At 40.2% G+C, this 23,771-nt stretch overlaps 1 protein-coding gene across 1 annotated transcript; it reads right to left on the reverse strand.

The window, feature by feature from the left end:
- Positions 1 to 816: 816 nt before the first annotated feature.
- Positions 817 to 22,811, reverse strand: hgfb (hepatocyte growth factor b). Its single transcript, XM_062421018.1, has 18 exons — positions 22,673 to 22,811; positions 20,817 to 20,976; positions 20,403 to 20,515; positions 19,646 to 19,760; positions 17,812 to 17,960; positions 15,650 to 15,770; positions 14,572 to 14,690; positions 12,295 to 12,460; positions 12,060 to 12,193; positions 11,145 to 11,238; positions 9,799 to 9,929; positions 8,665 to 8,694; positions 6,774 to 6,879; positions 6,014 to 6,088; positions 5,692 to 5,841; positions 4,061 to 4,167; positions 3,426 to 3,568; positions 817 to 2,950 (listed from the first exon to the last, which is right to left on the reverse strand). Exons 1-18 carry the CDS (start codon positions 22,716 to 22,718, stop codon positions 2,771 to 2,773), a joined length of 2,139 nt encoding a protein of 712 aa, XP_062277002.1. The 5' UTR covers positions 22,719 to 22,811; the 3' UTR covers positions 817 to 2,770.
- Positions 22,812 to 23,771: the final 960 nt, after the last annotated feature.

The raw sequence follows: 23,771 nt of genomic DNA on the forward strand, positions 1-23,771 counted from the left end.
GTGTGTGTGTGTGTGTGTGTGTGTGTGTGTGTGTGTGTGTGTGTCTGTGCAGTTGTCCTTCTGGCTGTCTCCTTGTTTTGTCTACATTTTTTCTGTCTTTCTCTCCGTCCAGCTGACCTGCAGATGAAAGTAAACTTCTTACACTTCATCTCCCTTTGATGCCTCTACAGTAGCTGTTATCAGAGTGCTGTGTGTGTGTGTACTGTATATGTGTGTGTGTTGTGTCAGCATCAGTACACAATGCACATAGTGTGCATAGCAACAGAAAATGTCGATCCCCGTGTATTTTCTGCTGGCTCCATAAGTTCCTTAATACAGCATCAATGGATTCAGCGTTTAATCTCCAGCTCTCATTCGTTGCTCTCCTTCACCTTCACTCACTTCACTTCTCACCCCCCTCACACACACACACAGACTCAGGCATAAACACACTCTTATGCCCCTTATATTGCTCACTCCACGTCTATTAAACTCTAAATAGGGTGACAGCAGAACACTGCCATTCTGTTTTTTGGCATTTGATCATGAACAGCTACTAGGCTGAAACGGGTGTGTGTAGGTATGTGTGTCTGTGCGCATGTAAATGGATGAGAGTGTGACTATATAGTACATGTGGGAAAGCGTGTGTGTGTGGGAGAGAGAGAGATTGCCAAAACATCTTTCGGTCTCTATGCTACTGTGGTGCCATCTTCTGGTAGGCGAGTATAATAGCCTTGACTTATTGATACAGCAAGCAAGAACAAACTGGCTGACACTACACACATTTGCATTCAGAACACTCAAACAGGACATTCAAAGGATCAGACAATTAAAAAACAAACAAACAATAAACATTTATTAAAGTGACGGACATCTAAAAACAATTCAAATAATTGCTGGAATTAATATATTGGATAAGATGACATGAACATTTTTTAATGAATGCACATTATACAGAAAACATAAGACAGTACTGTACAACCTGTGGAGTATAGCAGCTTGCAGCATCTTTCAGTGTATGCACACACACACACACACACACACACACACACACACACACACACACACACACACACACACACACACACACACACACACACACACACAGAGATTCATTTTCTCACTCTCATAACATGATGTAGTTATAACATAAAGCCATCTTGATCATTTTCACTGGTAAAAGAGGTGTGTTAATTTGTTTCAAGGGCCATTCAGTCATCCCAGTGATGCATCCATTACAGACAATGTAGTTACGAAGACCATCCTTCCTTTTCGATGACAAAGTTTGAAGTGACAGACTTTGTGATGCTAATATCCAGAGTGGATGGGGATTGGAGGTATGCCAAAGTCTAAGTGTGGGGAGAGGATAACACACAAACACACACACACGCTCTCCTTCTGCAGTTTTCTTTTTGCATACAGACACTGCTGCAGTGAAATTTACAAAACAGATGCACACACATAGAGCTGCTACCAATCATTATTTTCTCGAATAATCATTTAGTCTGTAAAATGTCAAATAATGGTGAAAAAGCTGTTGTAATTTCCACAGGTGAAGGTGACGTCTACAAAAGTCCTGTTATGTCCGACCAACAGTTTTATTCCCATTTACAATCATATCAAACAGAGAAAACTGACATTAGCAGACATTGGCATTGACTAAAGTGTTTTATTGATTATCTAAATAGTTGGCAATAAATTTTGTCGCTGGACTAATTGATTAATCGACTAATTATTGCAGCTCCATACACGACAATGACAAATTATGTCAGGAAATAACAGGTTTTGTATAAAAAGAGTTTGAGTGTACACATTAATGTTACATTTTCTGCTTTTTTTTCAAATCCTGTAAAAGCTTACCTGCCATACATTATTTGTATCTATACAGAACACGCATCCTACATGCATGTTCATATATATACAGTCAGTGGCTTTGTGGTAAAGATCGAATACTGTTCATATTGGTGTTTCCGTACAGCTGACATCAATATGAGACAGAAACTTGATTGAAAGCTAAAGCGTAGACACCTGTACATTATTTATCTGCCTACCGCCACATTCATTTTCTCATGTCATAGATCTATAAGACCCAAATCACTGTTAGAGCGTCACAAATACACTCATTAAAATACTATGTACAATAAGGACCGCTTTATCAGAGCCCCCTGGAGATGTGTGGAGCTTGATTAAAGTGCCCTTAACATTGCTCTACCACTAGTTTTCTAAGTGGCCCATTGTTGTATTTCTACAGAGAGAGCTGCCGAACCACTGCACTTTGGTGTTCAAAATGTTCAAGTAATGCCAGGAATCAAGAGTATTCACATGCACACATACCACTCTGGTGGATTTGCTACCATATGAAAATCACAGATCACAGGTGGTGAAATCTTTGTTGGACTGGTCTCACTGGATCTGCTCATAACTCAAAGACATCCTTGTTTGTTACTGTAACGTTCAACTCGCACTGGGTCCCATCATTTACTATTAGCTGCTTCAGGAGCTAATGTTCTATATATTCGATCAGAACAGTATTGCTTTTACTCCTCTTTCCATCAATGACTCTCAGAATCAGTGTGGTATCTGTCAATGGTGTGTTTCAATCTCACTACAGTGGTTCATCCATTCATCTTATCCTCAGATCAGTTTTTTTTATTATTGATCTGTCGGCTAATGTATTTCATGAACAACATAGAAACCAGATGTCCTGAGTGCTCTGCTGGAGTTACAAAAGTAGATGTTCTAGGTTTGATTTAGTCCTCCAGTTTGTGTTTTATTCTCTGTTGAGTCGTCTCTAGACAATCTCTGGATTAGGGTAATATTTGAAGACCTTGTAGATCCACTGTGTGTAAAAGGGCACATTGATGAAGATGCCAGGCTGGTTGGCCCGAGCGCAGCCTCTGCCATGGACACTCACTCCCACAATTACCCGAATGTCACCGTCCTGACACACAAGAGGTCCGCCATAATCCCTCTGCAGAAGAAGAAATAGAGAGCACATTTGTATACGTCATTGGTTGAGAAATGTTGGACAGGGTAAAAAAAGCAAAATGCATTTCTATATTCTTAGTGACAGACATAACCACGAGCACTTGTGAACATGGACAGCTCTTCTCCAAAGCTAGAAACCACAAAACCAAGGCTTTGATCGCTGATGAAATTTACTGCAACAGTCTCCAGTTGCTCTATTTACATCGGACTAAAAATGAAGCCCACAGATTCAAAGAACATTTGCTTGAGATTTACATCAAACTGAGCTTTGAAAGCACTTTGTTGGATCGAGGCACTAAAATTCTGAAAATTCTTTTGGTTTAAAGGCCTGTTCGTGTTTACCAACAGGGACTACATTTTAGAGAGGAGCTTAACTATAGATCACTGAAACAGTTATTATGGCCTTGTAGTTAAATGACACCTCACCAAGAAAAGAATGAGCACAAGTAACAGTTTACCTCACACACTCCCTCATTCCTCTTGCCTCCTGCACAGATGTTGGTGTTGGTGATGTGGAGGCTCCCTCTGTGCATCTCTCTGCATCTCTCATTACTGACAATGGGCAGGTCAACTCCTTTTAATACGTCATCATGGCCAGTGCCTGAAAGAGTGAAAGGTAGCATGTTATTGCTTCTGTTCTGTAGTAGCATATATAATATAAATGCCGCCATTGTAATGTAGAACTCTTACGTTTTAGTCATGTGTTTTGGATATACCACATATATAATATAGTGCTAGATCATATTTAGCATGTGTCTGTTTTCAAGAGCATGGAGGGAGGTCTAAGTGACACATTTAACTTCTGTTTTTATTAAAAAAGATCAATCTTCTCTGATCCCTTCTGTGTATCAAGCCACCCAACTAGCTGCACTGACCCAAAGTTTAAAAAAACATATTGCCTGAAGTATACAATAACCAATTACTTGTGTGACTGCGTTACAATATATTTCTGCACCTCCACCATATATCACTTTAAAACAAATATACAGAATAATCTAGGACTGCTGCAGGAGAAACTCAATATAAATGCAACATATTGAACATTTAGGAGACTTGGGGATTGAAGTGAATGTAAAATATAAAATATCATTACCTTTAGTCTCTCCCCATCCGTACATTTTACATATTGTTCCATCTCGGATGGAGCACCCAGCTACAGGTAGCTGAATCGTATGGACATTGTCTGCAGGAAGGGCAGGCCTGGGTATATTTAATGGACACAGTCAGTGCAAAGTTGATCAACATCTCACAAGCACACATACACACATGCATACAGTGCATCCGGAAAGTATTCACACCCCTTCACTTCCCCCATATTTTGTTATGTTACAGCCTTATTCCAAAATTGATTAAATTCCTTTTTTTCTCATCAATCTACACACAATACCCCATAATGAAGCGAAAAAGGTTTTTTCGAAATTCTTGCAACTGTCTTCAAAATAAAAAACTGAAATATCGCATGTACATAAGTATTCACTCCCTTTGTTATGACACTCAAAATTGAGCTCAGGTGCATCCTGTTTCCACTGATCATCCTTGAGATATTTCTACAACTTGATTGGAGTTCACCTGTAGTAAATTCAATTGATTGGACATGATTTGGAAAGGCACACACCTGTCTATATAAGGTCCCACTGTTGACAGTGCATGTCAGAGCAGAAACCAAGCCATGAAGTCAAAGGAATTGTCTGTAGACCTCCGAGACAGGATTGTATCCAGGCACAGATCTGAGGAAGTTTGGAACCACCAGGACTCTTCCTAGAGCTGGCCGCCCAGCCAAACTGAGCAATTGGGGGAGAAGGGCCTTGGTCAGGGATGTGACCAAGAACCCGATGGTCACTCTGTCAGAGCTCCAGCGTTCCTTTGTGGAGATGGGAGAACCTTCCAGAAGGACAACCATCTCTGCAGCACTCCACCAATCAGGCCTTTATGGTATAATGGCCAGACGGAAGCCTCTACTCAGTGAAAGGCACATGACAGCCCGCTTGGAGTTTGCCAGAAGGCACCTAAAGGACTCTCAGACCATGAGAAACAAGATTTTCTGGTCTGAGGAAACCAAGATTGAACACTTTGGCCTGAATGCCAAGCGTCATGTCTGGAGGAAACCAGGCCCCTCTCATGACCTGGGTAATACCATCCCTACGGTGAAGCACGGTGGTGGCAGCATCATGCTGTGGGAAAAGGGAAAGATGAACGGAGCAAAGTACAGAGAGATCCTTGATGAAAACCTGCTCCAGAGCGCTCAGGACCTCAGACTGGGGCGAAGGAGTGGCTTCGGGACAAGGCCGTTAATGTCCTTGAGTGGCCCAGCCAGAACCCAGATTTGAACCCAATTGAACATCTCTGGAAAGACCTGTGCAGCGACGCTCCCCATCTAACCTGACAGAGCTTGAGAGTATCTACAGAAAAGAATGGGAGAAATAACCCAAATACAGGTGTGCCAAGGCTTCAAAGGGCTCAACAAAGTACTGAGTAAAGGGAGTGAATACTTATGTACATGCGATATTCCAGTTTTTTATTTTTAATACATTTGCAAAAACTTCTAAAAAACCTTTTTTGCTTTGTCATTATGGGGTACTGTGTGTAGATTGATGAGGGGAAAAAATAATTTAATCCATTTTGGAATAAGGCTGTAACATAACAAAATGTGGGGAAAGTGAAGGGGTGTGAATACTTTCCGGATGCACTGTATATATGCCAATATATCTTAGAATTTTCACTCACTTAGACAGTCTTATAAGGGCTAAACTGGAGCCCTCTGGGCCACATATCACATGAGCTATGCTGACTTCCTGTCTCTTGGACCAGTCAGGAGCGCCCTCTTGAATATCAGAGACTCCCAGCCACACCTGATACTCGCTGAGGTCTGGAACACTGGAGAGGTACAAAAGAGGGTTAAAATATTAGTAATATGTATTACGCTCCACTGAGCAGGTACCGCAGACTGATCAGGACAAACTGTATTCAATACAATTAATGTTTAGAAAATATTCTAACAATGCCAGGGCACACAAGAGAAATGCAATGTAAACAGGCATTAAGTTACCATGAAGAGAAGCACTGTCTGTCAGTGAGTACCCACTCCTCTCGTATTAGTGACCCCCCACACCAGTGCATGGACCTGGAAACAGCACAAAAGTCTCATGACACATCTTATATAAAACTGATTCACCAATAGCTGTAAAATACATAAAATAATACTTAATAATTGTTAAAAGCTATACAGTATACAAGTATTCCAGTTGTTTCCAAAATGTATTTGAAGAGGAAAACTAAATCAGAACTTTCTGAAACACCCTCAACAAAAATTGAGCACCATACATTTAACAAAGGCTTATCTTGTATTGCTGTGTAGATTGTCAGTGTACATACCGTACTGAAATCAGATATCTTCAAATTCAGATTTTTATTATAGTATTTGGAGTAAGAATCAGAATTTTAGAGAAAACTGTAACTAAAATGTGTATATTTGCTTGACTCAAAATTGATCTGCATGTACTGCAACAGAATACTACTACAATACTGCGCTGCCCATGCTTTATTAATGGCTAAATGGTTTCTTTTACAATTTACCATGAGTTGGCTTAACTGTCTATGGGGCATAAATGTAAAACATCAAAGCTGCATCCAAATGTTGTAAAAGTGTGTCTCTGAGCAGAGTAGAGAGAGCCCTGAAACAGCATCTGAACCCTCCTTTGAAAACAAAACCACAGATTTTTTTTCTTTTTCTTTTTTATGTATTCAAGAGCCATCTGTTCTTCTTCAGGTAGAGGAAAATGTGTAGAATATTAAATGCACTGCCCTACCCTTTCTGTATGCTGACCATCCAGCTGCCGTCTGATATTCTCACTGGACCTCCACCCACGATCCTGGTTCTTTTATGAACAAAACACCCCACAGAGGACAGCTCACCTGAAAAAGCAAGAAGCATACACACATCAACACACACCTAGTCAAACATTGTAATATTTCTCTATAACATATAATATACATTCAATACAAATGTAAGATAAAAATGAGCTTTCCCAGATGCAAACATACTTAATGGTGACATATTGTTTACATAGTAACAATAAAAGAGGCACTTAAACTGCCTAATGATCCGATATAATAATCATTGTATATGAACATAACCAGTTATGCTGATGAGGCCATTAATTAAGGTAATTATTGACTATGTTCAAATAACACGTGTGTGAGGGGTTCATCTCTTGTTTCTGAGTTATTATATGCAGAAGAACGAGTCACACAGATTCACAGACTAACACGTACACACACACACACACAAGTATACAGAAAAACAGATGCCACCATGACAACATAATGTCCTGCACCATAATAACTGGACAGGTTCTGAAGACACCACTGCTCCAATGCTATCAAATACAGATCAGTAACTGGGCTCAAATTAGGGTAAAATGTATTGTAGCTGTGTATCACCATATCTGCTGTGTGAAAACATTTTGATCAAATGAATTCAAATGTTTGACAGTGTAAAAAAATGTCTGAACAAACAGTTTTATTTTTTGAATCCTTAAGGAGATCTGCTGTGCTTGATATTTTTTGAAAACAATGAAAAATATTTGCACAAATACTCTCCCATGTTTGAGTGTATAAGGGTGATTTGCACAAAGCATAACTATCTGTTTGTAGGTTCACACAGAGTTTAATTGAATGTGTAAATCCCAAGTTTACAGCTACAAATCAAATCTAAGAGTACAAGCAAGGATGCTCTGTAACAAAAGATGACGCACTAACACTAACCCTAACCCTAACCCTAACCATAGGACTGCAGGATTATTATAGAGGCCTAGCCTATTATAATTGTGGTTATAATTTTGATTTAATATAACTGCTATTAGGCTAAACACATTTTGTGTAGGCTCATCATTTTACTGGATGTGAACATTAAGTATTTTAATAAGGCTTATTTTAGTCATGTCTTCCCTAAAATATTTTGTTTCAGATGTGGCTTGGTCTGAGGGTGTATTTTCAGAAACACAAATGCTACTGAATGATCATAAAAATAATATAGGAATATTACAGAAATACCACAGACCGCAGACTACAAGTCGCTACTTGTCACTTTGATCATGAATGTGATACTACTCTATAGAGTATATAGGTTGCATTAAAGTATAAAATTGTCCAAGAACAAGACAGACAAACTCCAAGAGGAAACTGACAGGAGGGCAGGACTCAGAGAAAAAGCAGAGTTACAAATCTGTCTGCTACTGATTCGAGTGATTCAGTACACAAAAAAGAACTGCTTTGTGAATCACTAGTGATCTACACCTTGGCAGACTGCAGGAAAAAAACTGCTAGAAAGGCTCGACCCCATAGATCCATGACTGGATAATTAAGTGATATTCCTGATTGGATAGTCAAATGATATGTTAATCTGAGCATAGCAATTGGCTATTCAGGAGGAAACGTCAAATTTGGGGTGAAAGTAGGCTACTTGTACTCGTAGGTTTAAATTGTACTCGTAGATTTGAACTGTAGCTGTATACTAGGGATTCACATACAACAGAGTTCTGTGTGAACTTTTTTCACCCACAATACAACTGCAAGCCTTTGTGCAACACAAATGTTTTCACACATTCAGATGGTTATACACAGCTTCAATACATTTTACACTAATTTGAGCCCAGAAGTCACTCAAAAACAGACAGAGAAGCTGACAGAGACACTCACCCAATGGAATGGTGTTCTGTGAAGCATCACCTGCAGAGAGGAGAGAAGACAAACAAGGGATCAGGGAGTATAAACTGATACAAGATAAGAGGAGACCTTTCACATGGGTGTAATATAGTTACGGTTATCAGGGCCCTTGTATTTGTTATGTCATGTTGCATTCATTTTTTGAGGGCTTTCATTGAATGTACAACACCTTAAAGGACCATACCTACGAATTTTGAAGGTTTAGCTCCTTTTCTGCAAATAGTTACTAAATAGTTACTTTCTTACCTACTTACTAATTTTTAATGTACATTTTAAAAGACAAGCTCATTAATCAATTAACAGACTCTTCAAGTTTATTCATATTCTGTAATCCACCACACTGACAATAAAGTCTAAATGATTTTCTCAGTGTTATATTATCATTGCATGTAGTTAAGTGCAGAGAGCGTCAAGAATGAAAGCAAAACATTCTAAAACAGAACAGAAAACATGTAAGTGTTTTAATTTAGCAGCAGATTTATATAAAAAATAGACTTTTTATTTGCCTGTAGCAGCATGGGTACGTGTGTAATTTTAATATGAATACAGTGCTACCAATACAGACATCATAGAAGACACAGGCAAACACACACACACGGCCGTAGTGCCTCTAGCGCTTGGTCCATGTGGGAATAGTTAGAAAGAGCCCTCCCTGTTTTCCTGATGAGTTGTGAATCTCCTCTGACACACACTGACCTAAGAGTGTAGACAGATCTACACCCTGCCAATAGTGTGTGTGTGTGTGTGAGAGAGAGAGAGAGAGAGAGAGAGAGAGAGAGAGAGAGAGAGAGAGAGAGAGAGAGAGAGAGAGAGAGAGAGAGAGAGAGAGAGAGAGAGAGAGAGAGAGAGAGAGAGAGAGAGAGAGAGAGAGAGAAGAGAGAGAGAGAGAGAGAGAGAGAGAGAGAGAGAGAGAGAGAGAGAGAGAGAGAGAGAGAGAGAGAGAGAGAGAGACTGCAAACGAATCTACAGTACACTTGCTCTCATGTCTTAGATCCAGAAGTATGGCCAACTTTCAATTTTACAGTGTCTCACATGTTGTTTTCTCTTTGTGTGTTTATAAGTGTGTGTCTGTGAAGGCACTGTGTGTACACACACTCGTGCACTCACATGGCTTTACACTGCAGTAGTCCCAGGGTATCGCAGAGTTGTTGGTATAACACCATGGACCATGTTTATCTTTATCAGGGTTTCTGCAGTAGTTTCCTTCCAGGCCAGCCATCAGTATGCCCCTCTCACCGCTGAACAAACATACAAACACAAGAGATCCAATAACTAATCTTTCATCAACATTCTGTGAGTCCCACAGACAATTTCAAAACAAAAGGACTTTCATTCACTTAAGCAGATAATTATGTTGTTGATGAGAGTAAAAAAAGATTTCCTGGTGATTTATAACTATTAGTAAAAGCTAAACAAATTTAGCCAGATAGTATCTGGATAGTCAAAATACACAGCTGTTTAAGCTTACTCCCTCAGGACAAGATAAGGAGGTGATCTGCAGAGCAATTACTCACTGAGACACTATGCACCCACCTACATTCACATATCTAATACATGCTCATGCAGACATATCACACACATGAGGGTATTCTCCCAAGGATTTAAAAACCATAAACGGAATTCCTTCCCAAACTGAATTCCTCTGCTGATAAGGTGGAGAATTGTAATAGAAAAGGTAGACACAGGAGAGGGGTTGCTGGGTACCAAATCATAGCAATCCAGAGTTGTGTTTGTGTGTGTTGTATTTCTAGCAGCTAGCATAACAGCCAACTTTCCCCATGACTCCTTAACCCTGACCTCTGACCCTTGGGCGGGAGCCGAGCGGTAAAGCTGATTGGCTTTGAAGTGTTCCTACAAAGGAGGGATTTGGGGTCAGAGGTGAGGAGTAAAGTGTATATCCCCCAGTCAAGTTATCACTGGGAGTCATTCTTGCTGAGTTAGGTCATCTTCAGGGAAACACTTCTCTGGCTATTAAGAGTTCTGTAGAAGGTAGTCACTGCACCCGAAGGAGTCGTTTCTCCTCTGAGAAACAGGAGGCCTGACTTTATCCACTAACAACAGTAAGACTTAACTAGAGGTCAACAGGGCTCCTCTCCGTTCTAACCACCACTTCTCAGGTTTGCACACATGGTTCTTGAACACACAGACACACTCTCTGTCATTCCAATCTCTCAAAGAACTAATCTGTCAAGTGATCTTTTCCTTGTTGACACCCATATAATTTGCATGTTTTCTGCTTATTATCAGTGATTTACATTGATCCCATTAAGGTCTAAAAAAACATCTACAGTTTGAGTTATTGTTAGACTGGACAGATTACATGTAGAAGAGCTGCGTGACATATCGATCTCTATTTTAAGCAGAATCACCTGTCTGCAGTTCTGTTTTGTACATTATAGAGGAGTTTGGGAAAGTTATTAGGTTAGAAAGTAGCAGGGATCCAGTGGCCTGACCTGTTGCTGTGGTCCCTCCAGGGAGCACAGGGAAGGTTTGATCTAGTCCTTGACTGCTCTCCTTGATATGTCTCCCCAAAGCTTTCATAGCAGTCTGCATTTAAGAAAAAAGAGGAAATAAAAGGATAGCGGCATTATTTCTTTCACACTTTAAACAGCATGTACAACAGACAGTACATAACTATATGCTGTATGCTGTGCATCTATAATACAGCATCACCTCAACAAAAGTATATAATGTAAAAACTGAAGACTGGTAAATTATAAGATGAGAAATGAAATCAACCCTTAGTTTCTGAGCTATCATGGTCAACATTGGTTCTAGAATATACAGGGCTGGGAACAGAAAGAAGTCATCCACAAAAAAAAAACATTGGTCATAAATACGTTTTTGAAGCTGTATGTCACCCTGCACTTCTTTTTTATAGAAAGCGTTTCCAACCCTTTAAGGGTAAACCAGAGCACAACCTCAGAAAGAGGTTTATAATCCCAGTGCAAGGCCGCATATCCTAAAGAAATATTCCCAAGATCCCTCGGGAAATTTGGATTTGTGTACTCAGTCATAGATCTACATTTTTTACTTCCAAATCTCTTGCTACTCCAGAAAGAATCCCATCCAGCACTAATCCTTCCATCTTTCACTGTCCAGTGAGACTTGACAATCCTGAGCTGCTGTCAGAGTTCGTTTATGTTAGGCGTGGTGTTCAGTCCTTCCCACAATCCTATAGAGCTACAGTTCTCCACAGGGACGGAGAAAACATGGTTATGAACCACGATGTGTGGTTACAGGGTCTCGTGTGAACTCTAAGGTCTTACAAAATTTTTAAAAATGCTGAATATTTCTCTTCTTTGGTAGTAGAGAAAAGCAGCTCTACCCTCACTGTGTTGGGTGTCAAATAAAATTGAGTCTCTCACCACTAACAGGCTTGTTTTGGGCGCCACATTGAGGGATGTTGGTGCAGAACATTGTGCGGACTCTTGGGTCGGTAGTGAAGCACCAGGGGAATTCTTGCCCATCTGGATTCCGACAGTAGTTCTCTCTCAGGTCCCTGGAAAACACAGATAAACTTATCCTGTAATCTGCACAGATATGTATGCGTGCAGGTGGGTGAGTGAGTGGATGGCTGTCTTATGTTAGTGTCTGACTCACTTGCAGGGGTAGGCTTGAGGTATGAATGTGTGGTTATGGGGATACTGAGAGTCCCAGCGTTGGCAGGTGAGTCCAGTAGGCGTCACATCTACTGTCCCCCTGTAACCTTCTCCTTTGCCTTGGTAGCACTCAGTTGTTTCCACCACATTTTGTTTCTGAGGTGTTTCTGTGAAAGAATGTACAGCATAAAATAATACTGAGAAAACCTTGATCATGGAATAGCTGTTTACTGACTCATTTCCTTCAACATTCAAAGATCACTTAGTCTTCATAGAGTAAAAAACATTGAACATCTTATTATATGCGGAGGGCAAAACACTAAAAACCATGTAGTCTATAATTATAGTCCTGTCACTATAGGAAACCCCCAAATTCCACATTGTCACCAATTGTTACATGTAAGTGTACTGAAATAGAAAGGGATATCCATCAAAAACAGTTTGGCTAATTGGCTAATTTGAACTGTAATTTGCACAGCAAAAGCAAATAAATGGATAACAGCCATATCTGATTGAAAGGGTGGATGGAGAGAAAGGGTGTGTGTGAGAGTTCAAGATGAGATAACTTTTTAAGAGCAAGGCAAACTTTAGATGAACTGTGGCACTGCACTAAAAATCTTGATGAGCTGGATTATAAAATAATAGTCTGACATTTACAGCCCATTGCACTGTTTTTCCATTTTCCTTACGTTTGCGAATTGGTTTCTATAAGTATTTCTCCTGCTCATACATGAGATGTTGATGTCCCATTCCCAGGCGTAGATCACACAATGTATGAATGTATCTCCTAATTGTCAGAACTGAACAGAATTAATTGGTCAAGCCACTAGTTACACCCAAATAAATCTAGCTACCAATGTATGGTGTAAGGAAAAGAGTAACTGAAATAAATAATTAGATTTTTATCTGAATAAAATCAAGCTGTTGCAATGCATATATAAACCACAATAATATATGTAAACAATATGGAATAGTAAATGACTTAGCACTGGGGAAATATTCAGTGTGAGTATGATTTTGATGTGAAGAATAGTTAAACAGCCTCAATCTCTTGGCCACCTGCTTTGAACAGAATAGCTCCCTCTGCGGGTTTACAAGTACCAGTATAATGAGGCTAATATGGCAGAAATTGGAAAAACAAGGCAGGAAATCTTATCAGCTCCAATTATCTTTAGAGAAAGGGAGCTTACTCCAAATTACACAAGTTCATTAGCCTGAACATCATAGTTTTAAGCAACAATGTGTAAAGCTGAAAATTCTAAAACAGACATTGCCTGCTCATGCAATATGTCTAAAAATAGATATGCACTGGTTGCGACAGTAAACAAAAGACCAGGCATTGACAAAAGAACACTTTGTCTCTGGTTCTTGCTCTCTCCTCTCTGCCTTGTTTTGATTAAGGCTAACTGGGTCGTAAACTTGGTCTGTTCCCAACAAACTCCCATATCAGAGAGAGCGAGTGAGAGACAGAGAGAGAGAGAGAGAGACAGAGAGTGCAGGGGGTGGGAGACAAATTTAGAGGAGGGGAAAAAAGCAGGAGGGTGGGAACAGTGAATCACAGGGTCCACATGGAGGAGTGCCATCTAGTAAACATGGTGCCAGGACTGCTGATGATTCTAGCAGGCAAACAGGCCAGTCACAGACGCAGGAGAACGAAGCTCTCTGTTTTATGTTCTTGAGGACCACAGTTGCTGTCTCAGTGACTCACCGCTGATTACAGGGTCATCTAAGAGCATTCTGAATTTGCTGGTTTATTACAAGTGTGCAGACACACTAAACATGCAGCTAAATGAGGCAACACATACACTTAGTTCTTACACATCGATCATAGCATTTATTCTTGGCATGAGGTGTGATGTAAGCGATCTGCTTGTAGTGTGTGTGACCCTGGTGTTGTGTCTGTATGTGCAACAGGAGGTTAATTAGAAGCAGTAACCAAGCCCTCGACAGTTTGACCACCACACGTAAGAGCTGGCATAGAACAATAAACAGCAGGCCAGTGGTGCAGGGGAAAAATAAACATGCTAGCTATTAGAGAAGACATAACAGAGAGCCAAGCTTAAGAGGGGAACTGTGCGTGTGCGCGTGTGTATGTGTGTATTCCATAATGCCAGCCAATGAGACAGAGAGGAGTGGCAAAATGAAAGGTGCAGGAAGTTGTAAATTCTGATGCATTCAGTCACACTTCATGTACTAACATACACAAATTTTCACTTAAAAAGCACGACAAATGCTAATACATTCAACTGCACATACGCAAAAAAACATGTATGCTTACCACAGACTTTGATGTTGCAGTATTCCCAGGGTGTGTTTGGGTCCGTGGTAAAGCACCAGGGTCTGTGGCGTCCGTCTGGATTCCGACAGTAGTTATCATCCAGTCCCTTGTCAGGATACCTAATACAAAACATACATTATAGCATGCTTAGAATACAAACACAACTTATATACCATAGGAGTGAAAAGCATAGCACACTTTTATCTCACATGTATTGTGATGGGATATTTCTCTGACTTTAGGTTGCACAAAACACTAATTGACCCATCATTTTTTAGGCCCAGAGGTACCCTAAAAGAGAATAATATCTCTATTTTCCCTCTAAATCCTTCTGAGGAAAAAATAAACGGATAGACAATTCACTGTTGCATAGTACTGAAGTATTAATGAGTGGACTGCTGTAAAGACTCCATCTGTGAATCTGTTCAGAGCTCAGGGGAGTAATGAAGATAATAGGCTGCACCACTACAGGTGTTCTGTAATATGTCATCCCAAAGTCCCACATCCCTCCAGGCCTCCACCCTCCAGCCGTACAGTATAAGGTTGTGGGACCCTCTCATTACATTAGTGCTATGAGCAGTCTGGGACCTCCTTTACACAAACACTGGGATGATTAAGGATGTGTTAACGAGTCCAAACTAATCCAGACCACCTGCCATCTAACTGGAACACTCACTTGATACACAGACACAAAGCCAGCATGTGCATAGACACACAAACAAAGAACATGTAAGGAATACTTAAATACAGAGTAAAATATATGGTCTCCCTAAAATAGGTGTAAGCCTATCTCACAGTTGGACACAAGTCTGTTCTATAATCTGCTGAGAGCTTAAAGGAATTTGGGCAAAATTGGTCGGAATGAAGAGTTTTCCCAGCAAATCACTGCTAAAAACACACAATTACACACAGAATTCTGATAACATTCCTTCAGGGAAAGGCATGCTGGCTGACTCCAAATCACTTCATCTCCAGACTCTGTGCACCGTAAACTCATGAAATTGAGTATTCTCATACTTTTTGCTATTACTTTATTTATATCCATGTGTGCATGCATAATTGGATGTGTGTGTTATACCTCTTGGGATGGTACAGGTGTTTGTGTGGTTCATCAAGGTCCCAGCGCTGGCATTCCTTCCCACTCTCTGTGTGGTCCATGGGTCCTCTGTAATCTTCTCCATTACAGTTCATACACTCAACTGTACAGCAATGCAATACACACACATGCAAAAAACACACAGAGAAAACAACTCAGAGAAACAGTGACACTTTGCAACATAAGGGGTTGACTTTCACTACGAGACACTTCTACTGAAAAATCTTAAATTAAATTAATATAAAAACTACTTTCATATAAGGGTCAATGACGTATCAGGATTTTCAACAACTCAATTTTAGAATAATAAAAACCAGCATATCTAATGCAGTAGTTCAAACATTCAGAATGTTGTGTACCTGACAATTCATATTACAATTTGAAAGTGATTTTAGTGGAGGGTTTTTCAAGATTAATTGGCACTGGCCTTAAAAAAAGTCATGCGGTGCGACCATGATTCATCTTGAAATATCTTATATAAATAAAATATCATCATTTACAAAAATTAAAAAAAATGCAAATACTTTGTTTCCAACCACTTCATATTACTGAAAACTTGTAAAAAAAGATGTGAAGCGTGTAAAGTAAATTAATTTATTTCAAGATAAATCATGGTCCCACCACATGACTTTTTTTAAGGCCAGTGCCAATTAATCTTGAAAAAACCGCACTAAAATCACTTAATTTCAAATGTATAATATGGATCTTCAGGTACACAACATTCTGAATGTTTGAACTACTGCATTAGATATGCTTGTTTTTATTATTCTAAAATTGAGTTGTTGCAAATCCTTATACGTCATTGACCCATAAATTATGATACTTTAAAAAGTATATACATCATCGGACACATCAAAAGAACATGAACAAAGTGGATCATCTAATAAAAATAAATACATTTTAGGTCATGATTTTTTGCCCCAAAATGGTTTGTTCTAAAGCCCCTCATAAATCCTGAATAGATTTTTAATTCAGTTCTGAAATTATAGACACACACACTTAATGTATAGAATCATGTATTATGTATAAGACTAATGAAGGATAAGATCTCTTTGATGTCGAGAAGGCACCATTTGTTGCATGGTGAGTAGCCCACACTGTCTAGTGTAAACAACAGAGAGCATGCAGATTAGAAACAGATGTTCATCCAGTTCACTGCTGTCATGACAGAGCACATTTTATACCACTGGGTGTATGTGTGTGCTTGTGCACGCCATGCTTGTGTGTCTGTTTGTATGTTTCCTATTAGAACCAACTGATTTCTGGAGAAACCCTTCCAGTCATTTTCTTCTGAATGAGTGCCGGCTTTTTATCAAAATAAAAAGTCATTATCTCTGTTGTACAACTTGTGATAACCCAGCGAGACACCATATGTGAGCTGGAGAGCAAGACGGATTTCCATCCTGTCTTATCGAACCACAGCCTGGTTCCTCATTAATGTGAGCCAGTGTCATACATGCAGAGGAAACAACCCCTCTGACAGCATGAATCCCCTGGGATTAGATAACAGAGGTCATTATCATCCCCTTCTTCAGGGAGACATCAGTGCTTGACAGTAATATTGTGTGATATAACATAGAGGCTGAGATGCCAGTGGGAAAGGGCTTTCCTCTCATCACAACCGGATAAATATCAAAGTTTTATTCGTGCAGACCCATTACTCGAACTTAATGGTTTCCCTCTATGTCTGCCACAGGGTTAGACAACAATTTATCTATAGGAGAGGACAGGAGGATTAATCTACTCTAACATTCCAACATCAGCCTCTTTAGGTCCAAACCATCTGCAAAAGCTGAACTTGATAGAATGAGAGATGACAGCATAAACTGAACCACACACCTGGAAATGCCCGCAGCTGGCCTCAGCAAATAAAGAAAACCTGTGCACCCACACTTATACACAAACACAGATGTAGAGCGGAGAGCAGTTAGAGCCAGCGTTGCTTAGTCCAAGGCACTATGTGATTGCCTAATTTGCTGCACCTCATTTCAGACTATCAAGCTTCAATTGGTGAAGCAATTTGCAATGTGGAGTGGACTTTATTATAAGATTAATGTCTGGCCAAATACATAAAGGCATAGTTTGTGTAGTTTTTGTGTGTGTGTGCGTGCGTGCGTGCATGTGTGTGTGTGTGTGTAGCCTACCCTGTGAACACTGTGGTATGCCACACTCCTGGTGTCTGAGGTGGGGTCGGGGGTCAGTGGTGAAGCACCACGGTCCGACAGTGGAGTTGTCGGGGTTGCGACAGTAGTTTTCTCTCAGGTCCTTCTTCCTGAATCTCTTAGACATGAATCTGTCAGAAGTAGGGCTGCAGTTATACAAACACACGTACACCAAGACCGGTTTGCCAAATATTTCAGCTGCCATGCAGAGCAACTTTTAATTAGAGAAACACCCATAGCCACCATCTGTTGTCTTTTTTATGACTATCAGTATGACAAATCATCTAATCATGTATGAGACCTAACTTTGTACATTACCATGGAAGTCATCAAATGAAAAGTAATTAATGGAGATGCTGAAGGACTGAACTGTTGATGACATAACGTTTAACCACAGGAGAAAACACTATTTTAAAAACAATGTGCAGAAGCACTGTTAGTTTTCCATGAGGCCATTTCTGAATTTTGTGTAAACACGTTGACAAATGACTCATATCTTCTACATCAAGCACACACATGGCTGTGGCCTCAGTTGTGGTGATGGACAACAGTGTAGTCTTTGACTCAAACTGTGTTTTTTCACATCATGATGAAAAGATAAAGTTCTGAGGTGTACTTTCGGTGAGGTGGGTAATGACAGGTACAGAAATGAGAAGGCCTTTGCTGGGCAATCAAAAAAGATGAGAAACCTTTCACTGATAAAAATGCAATTTGTCCTTGTGTGTCTGTGTGTGTGTGTGTGTGTGTGTGTGTGTGTGTGTGTGTGTGTGTGTGTGTGTGTGTGTGTGTGTGTGTGTGTGTGTGTGTGTGTATGTCAGAGTCTGTAAGCTGACTGATAAAACATACAAAGCGCCTGGGTTTAATTACCTGATCTACAGAGACATTTATAGCAGTCTGATAAAGCAGTTCACTGGAGGTACAAATGTACACTGCCCTCTTTGATTGGTCTGCTGCAGCAACAACTCACTACAAAGCCTATCAAAGTCATTTAAGACTTCTGAGAAGAGGAGAGTGGAAAAGGAAGGAGGTAGCATGTGGTTTAAGGATAATGAAGGTCTAAGATGAGGTGTATGTGCCATGTAAAAGGTTCTCTGATGGTTATTAATATCCGACATATGATAAAACTTTGTCATTCTACTGGTATTGTCTCCTTAGTCCTCTTCAGTTTTCCCTACATTGATTTTTATCACTTAAGATACATTTTATCAAAAGTAGACTGAATGTGAGACAAAATGAGTACTGTTGTTGTAGAGAATAAATGCACTTATCCTGCTGCTTACCAGGCGATTACTGAATTACTACTTTTATAATCCTGTAGAGACACAATGCTTAACTAGCATCTTTTGTTTGTCTTTTGTTTGTACACACCACTTTATTGGCTCTTTTTTCTATTGGGAGCTATGCTGTATCAGAAAGTATGCTTGCATATTGAAAAAAAGTGCTTTATCTAGGAATCTAGCTGGGGTATGTACCTAGAGTTTAACCAAAAGCTGCATATTAGATATGATCCTAATCCCACTAAAACACACACATACAAGCACAGATGCGCACACACACCTAGATAAACAGTACAGTCACAGGAGGAAATGATGTGTGACTCTGTAAAGCGTTACAATAAGGTCAGTTGTGATGAATGGCTGCTCCCAGGAGCCTAATCAACCACTAATATATCATACTTATATACACAGACACACACATACAGAATAGCCTCTAGCTACTTGCTAATTGCATCACTAACAGGCCAACACTAACAGTAAGAAGCAGCTTTAACATGATTTTGTTTGACATTGTGGTGAAAAGACCATCCAACTCTTACTTGTGCTCATGAGGAATAGGAGAGGCCCAGGCTTGGCACAGGATCCCACTCACTGTCACTGACCTCCGCCCCCTGTAGCTCTGACCTGTACCCACGATGCACTCTCTGACATAGTCTGAAAGAACAGAAGAGAGAGAGAGGATGATGAGACAGTAATAAAAAAAGAAAAAAAAGTAACTAGGTGAGCCAACGACTTGAGCGCAGTGTTGTGTATACAGAGCCAGTATGGATGATGAAGAAAACAGACAGAAGGAGATGTTCAGTCATAATGCTGAGCTCAACAAGGACATGACAATGCCAAAAGCCAAATCTGTTTTCCCAATCTTCTGCAAAACATTTGGATCCAGTAAAATAGGCTACACAGCTTGCATGTTTGCTGTTGTGGGCAGTCAAAGTCAAGTTGGAGGGGGGATGAGGGTAAAAGGGTTTCCATCGTTTACACAAACACTGCGTAATGACAGAAAATGAACCATAATGTGCTGCGACACAATAAACACGACATTGGTCCTTGCCCTTCCTAGTCTGCCTCTTGAGGGATGACATTATGTACAAAATAAGCTAAAATCCCTCTTCATAAATGGGTATTTATGAAGTCATACATTTATTCTACGTGTTCTGTTACAAGAAGATTGCACTTAAGTTTTGTTACTGATCGGAAATGATGAATTTCTTTTTTTCTGATGGAGAGATGCTGACAGTGAGAGACACCAATTTAGTATCAGCTGGTAGAGAGAAAAGGTAGAACAGTCGAGGGCACCTTTCTTTTGATAGAGTTGGTAGTTGAAGTCTTGCTGCGTCTGAGTTCCTGGTGAGTTCCTGTCGAATGACAGCCACTGGCATTTCCTGTTTTTATGATCATAGAGAAATGCTCTGGAGAATAAGAAGGAAAGGAAAAGAGACAGAGAGAAAGAAGGAAAATGTAAGTACATAATGATCAGTTTTCTTTTCTTACAGCAAAGGGAATCCCAGGACAATTCACACTGTGGTTACGTGAGTATGCGAAGCTGTTAGAGACGCCTGCTAAACCTGAGAGGCAACAATCCTGCGAAAAGCATAATTAATGATTACAGAACTTGAAGAACCACCATTTCATACACTGTGTATGTGCCATCCATATTGTTGAAGAGTTACTTGTGCAGCTGAAAGGTAAATCCTATAAGAGCAGACTTACCTGCATGTAAAGGGTAATCTTTTGTTGCGGCTGCAAGCTTTGGCACACTTAGCCATGCTCAGCTTTCTGCTTTTGGTCAGGTGGGTAGAGTCGGGAGACACAACAAGCAGTCCTACGCCATCAGTCTTCTGGTAGTCCTGGAGCGCATTTCTTCGGCCCTCTGATACAATCACATGACATGTTTATAATAAAAATGTAGATATTTAGCTGACAATCATCCACAGCCATTGTAAATGATCTGATATGTGTTGCTTGAGGCCACATTAGGCCGGAAACAACTTTTTGTAAGGACCCAACCCAAAATATTTTGTTGTGCAGTGATACTCTGCCGAAAGGCTTTTGACTCTTAAGATAATTTTGTACAATTAGCTTCATCATTCCAACAGGTAAGTCTGCTTGTATGATTTTTTTTTCCTTTAATATAAGACACATTTGATCACATTTTACTTGCAAAGTGCTATGAAAGGTTTACCAGCCTATTATTATCATTATTAATATTACTTTCTACACTATCCATTATTTCAATAATAAACAGGCACATGGACGCACTAGTAACACTGTGGTCTCATCTGTGGTCTAAGAGGTGGATAATCTGCTAATAAACCCAGTTTGAGAAGACCCAGGCAACAGCATTACAATGTGTGAATTAGTCTACGTGAACTGTTATTAATCTACAGGACCTCCAATGAAAAAAACAAGGCTGACGCAGGCACACGCACGCACGCACGCACGCACACACACACACACAAACACACACACACACACACACACACACACACACAGACACACACACACACACACACAGTGAGGGGAATCAGCACAGGGTCTGTATATTGCCTCTATTGATGGCAGGTTCTCTGTATCTCTTTAAAATCAGAGAGCTTGTTAGACATTTACATTTAGAGAGGAAACTCATGCTTCCTCACCCCCAGCTCTCTTCTTGTATGCACTCTAAATCCAAGAGCCTTTAGGACAGACATGTGGCGTTTCTTTTGGCATGGTGCAGGAAGAGCTCCTGGAATGATGATGTTAACAACAGATAGATCACAGAGCTGGTGTTTCAGAATCAGTAGTTTAGTGTTTAGTGATGCAGTGAGCAACCTGAGGATCGCAGAGCACCAGAGGCATCATTGTCCAATCCTCAACTTGGGTCCACCAGCAAGGCAGTTTCTCTGCCTGAGTGCCTGGGAGCAATGAGCCGCGAAATCCCACTCTGTTAGGACTCCGGGATGACTGAATCACTAATTTGATTTAAATATGGCATCGTTCTGGGCGACAGTCGGTTAGCTTTATCTAATCCCTTTATCACAGAATTTATTTATCTGGTGATCAGGCTGTACGTGTTAATGCATCCCTGTGCGGCGTACTGCGCTCTGGCATGGAGACGTTGCAACGATACTACAGCAAGAGTTCAGATGAAATAACCCCTGCTAGACCCTCAGTTGTGGTTCTTATCAAAAGCACAATTTTTCACTGTAGAGATGGCCAATTAAAGAGATGTTCTCATTTGCTCTGACGCTAAGAAGCACATAAACTACTCTAATCAGCTGTGGAATATATAGGCTGATTTCATGTTTTATTTTAAGAGAGTGCAAATATACTGTCACAATAAGTAAACTTCAGTGTTATGGCTAATTGTGTAGTCTACAAGGACAGTGTCGGAATATTGCATGCAACAGGAGCTTATAAAGTCAGCTCAGTAAAGCCACTCTTAACTCATGTTTGGCAGTCTGTTTTGCACGGAGCGCAAAGCAATGCTTCATAGTAAGAGACACACCAGCTCCAGGCAATTGGCACACGACAGGGAGGAAAAGCAAGCAGTTGTAAATACTTTTTTTTTTTTACGCCAAACTTACCAGAACAAGAAATGACGAAGAGTAAAACGATATTGTAAATCCACATCGCCGCGTCACTGAGTAACAGTTTCAGAGATAAATCGGAAAATGCTGTTTGCCTCGCTCTCGGACTGCAACCAAGAGATGTTGCTTCCACCACTGCACAGATGATGCGGCTCCTCTCTAAGTACTTCCTCGCCTCCCCCCCTCCCTCCGTCCCCTTCTTTCTGTGCGTGTGTATGACTTAATCTCTCTCTCTCTCTCTCTCTCTCTCTCTCTCTCTCTCTCTCTCTCTCTCTCTCTCTCTCTCTCTCTCTCTCTCTCTCTCTCTCTCTCTCTCTCTCCTCACTGTTGTGCTTAATTGGCCAGAATGTCACGTTTATATTACCATCTTATCAGAATGTGATCTTTGTGTCATTGTGTGTGTGTTATTGCCTGTTGTTTGTTCAGATCATATAACACCTCATTAAATACGTTTCTATTTATTTTTTATTTATAAGGAACTCGTTTTTTCCCCCTTTGTCTTTATTTGCCTTTGCCTTGTTTGACTTTGTATCCCCACTTCTGTGTCATCCCAGATAGCAGAAGTGTGGGATATCCCATCTATATGTGCAAAACCCACAACAGCATGCTATACAAATAAAATAAGAGCTGAGATTCAGTGTATGAATATATAAAGCATCTCCACACTCTGATCTGTGCAATATCCACTGAAGGCAAGCAATTGGTGAGGGACAATCTTTAGGCATCAACAGGAAAATTGACCTCAATAAATAAATATTACAGGAGATAAAATGCAATTAGGGTACCATAAATGCACTTCTGATAGAGACACACTATAAATCTGTTGGTTCAGATTAATATTATGTGTCCACCACTCTCCATTACACATTCAGTCATCCTTGTATATTTCTCCCACCTAAAATCATCAAGCAGCACAGTGTGCAAATTGAAACAGAAACAGATATTGGCACTTGTCAGTAACGGGAAACTCAGTCGGGTGGTGGTGGGGTTGTTGTTTATCCTACTTTCCTTCTTCCCCCCTGTGTGAGATAAGAATTGAAGTTACTGGTGGGGGGTGGATGAGGACAAGACATCCCAATCCATCTTCTCCGCGTCA

The sequence above is a fragment of the Scomber scombrus genome, chromosome 6, assembly GCF_963691925.1.
Source record: "Scomber scombrus chromosome 6, fScoSco1.1, whole genome shotgun sequence".
Lineage (NCBI taxonomy): Eukaryota > Metazoa > Chordata > Actinopteri > Scombriformes > Scombridae > Scomber > Scomber scombrus.

Excerpts from the sequence above, each read along its gene's own strand:
- hgfb (XM_062421018.1), bottom strand. The coding sequence starts at position 22,718 with ATGTGGATTTACAATATCGTTTTACTCTTCGTCATTTCTTGTTCTG. Across the intron at positions 4,168-5,691 it reads GCCCTTATAAGACTGTCTAA|GCCTGCCCTTCCTGCAGACA; the intron begins GTGAGTGAAAAT and ends AAATATACCCAG. Across the intron at positions 3,569-4,060 it reads CGGATGGGGAGAGACTAAAG|GCACTGGCCATGATGACGTA; the intron begins GTAATGATATTT and ends TCACTCTTTCAG.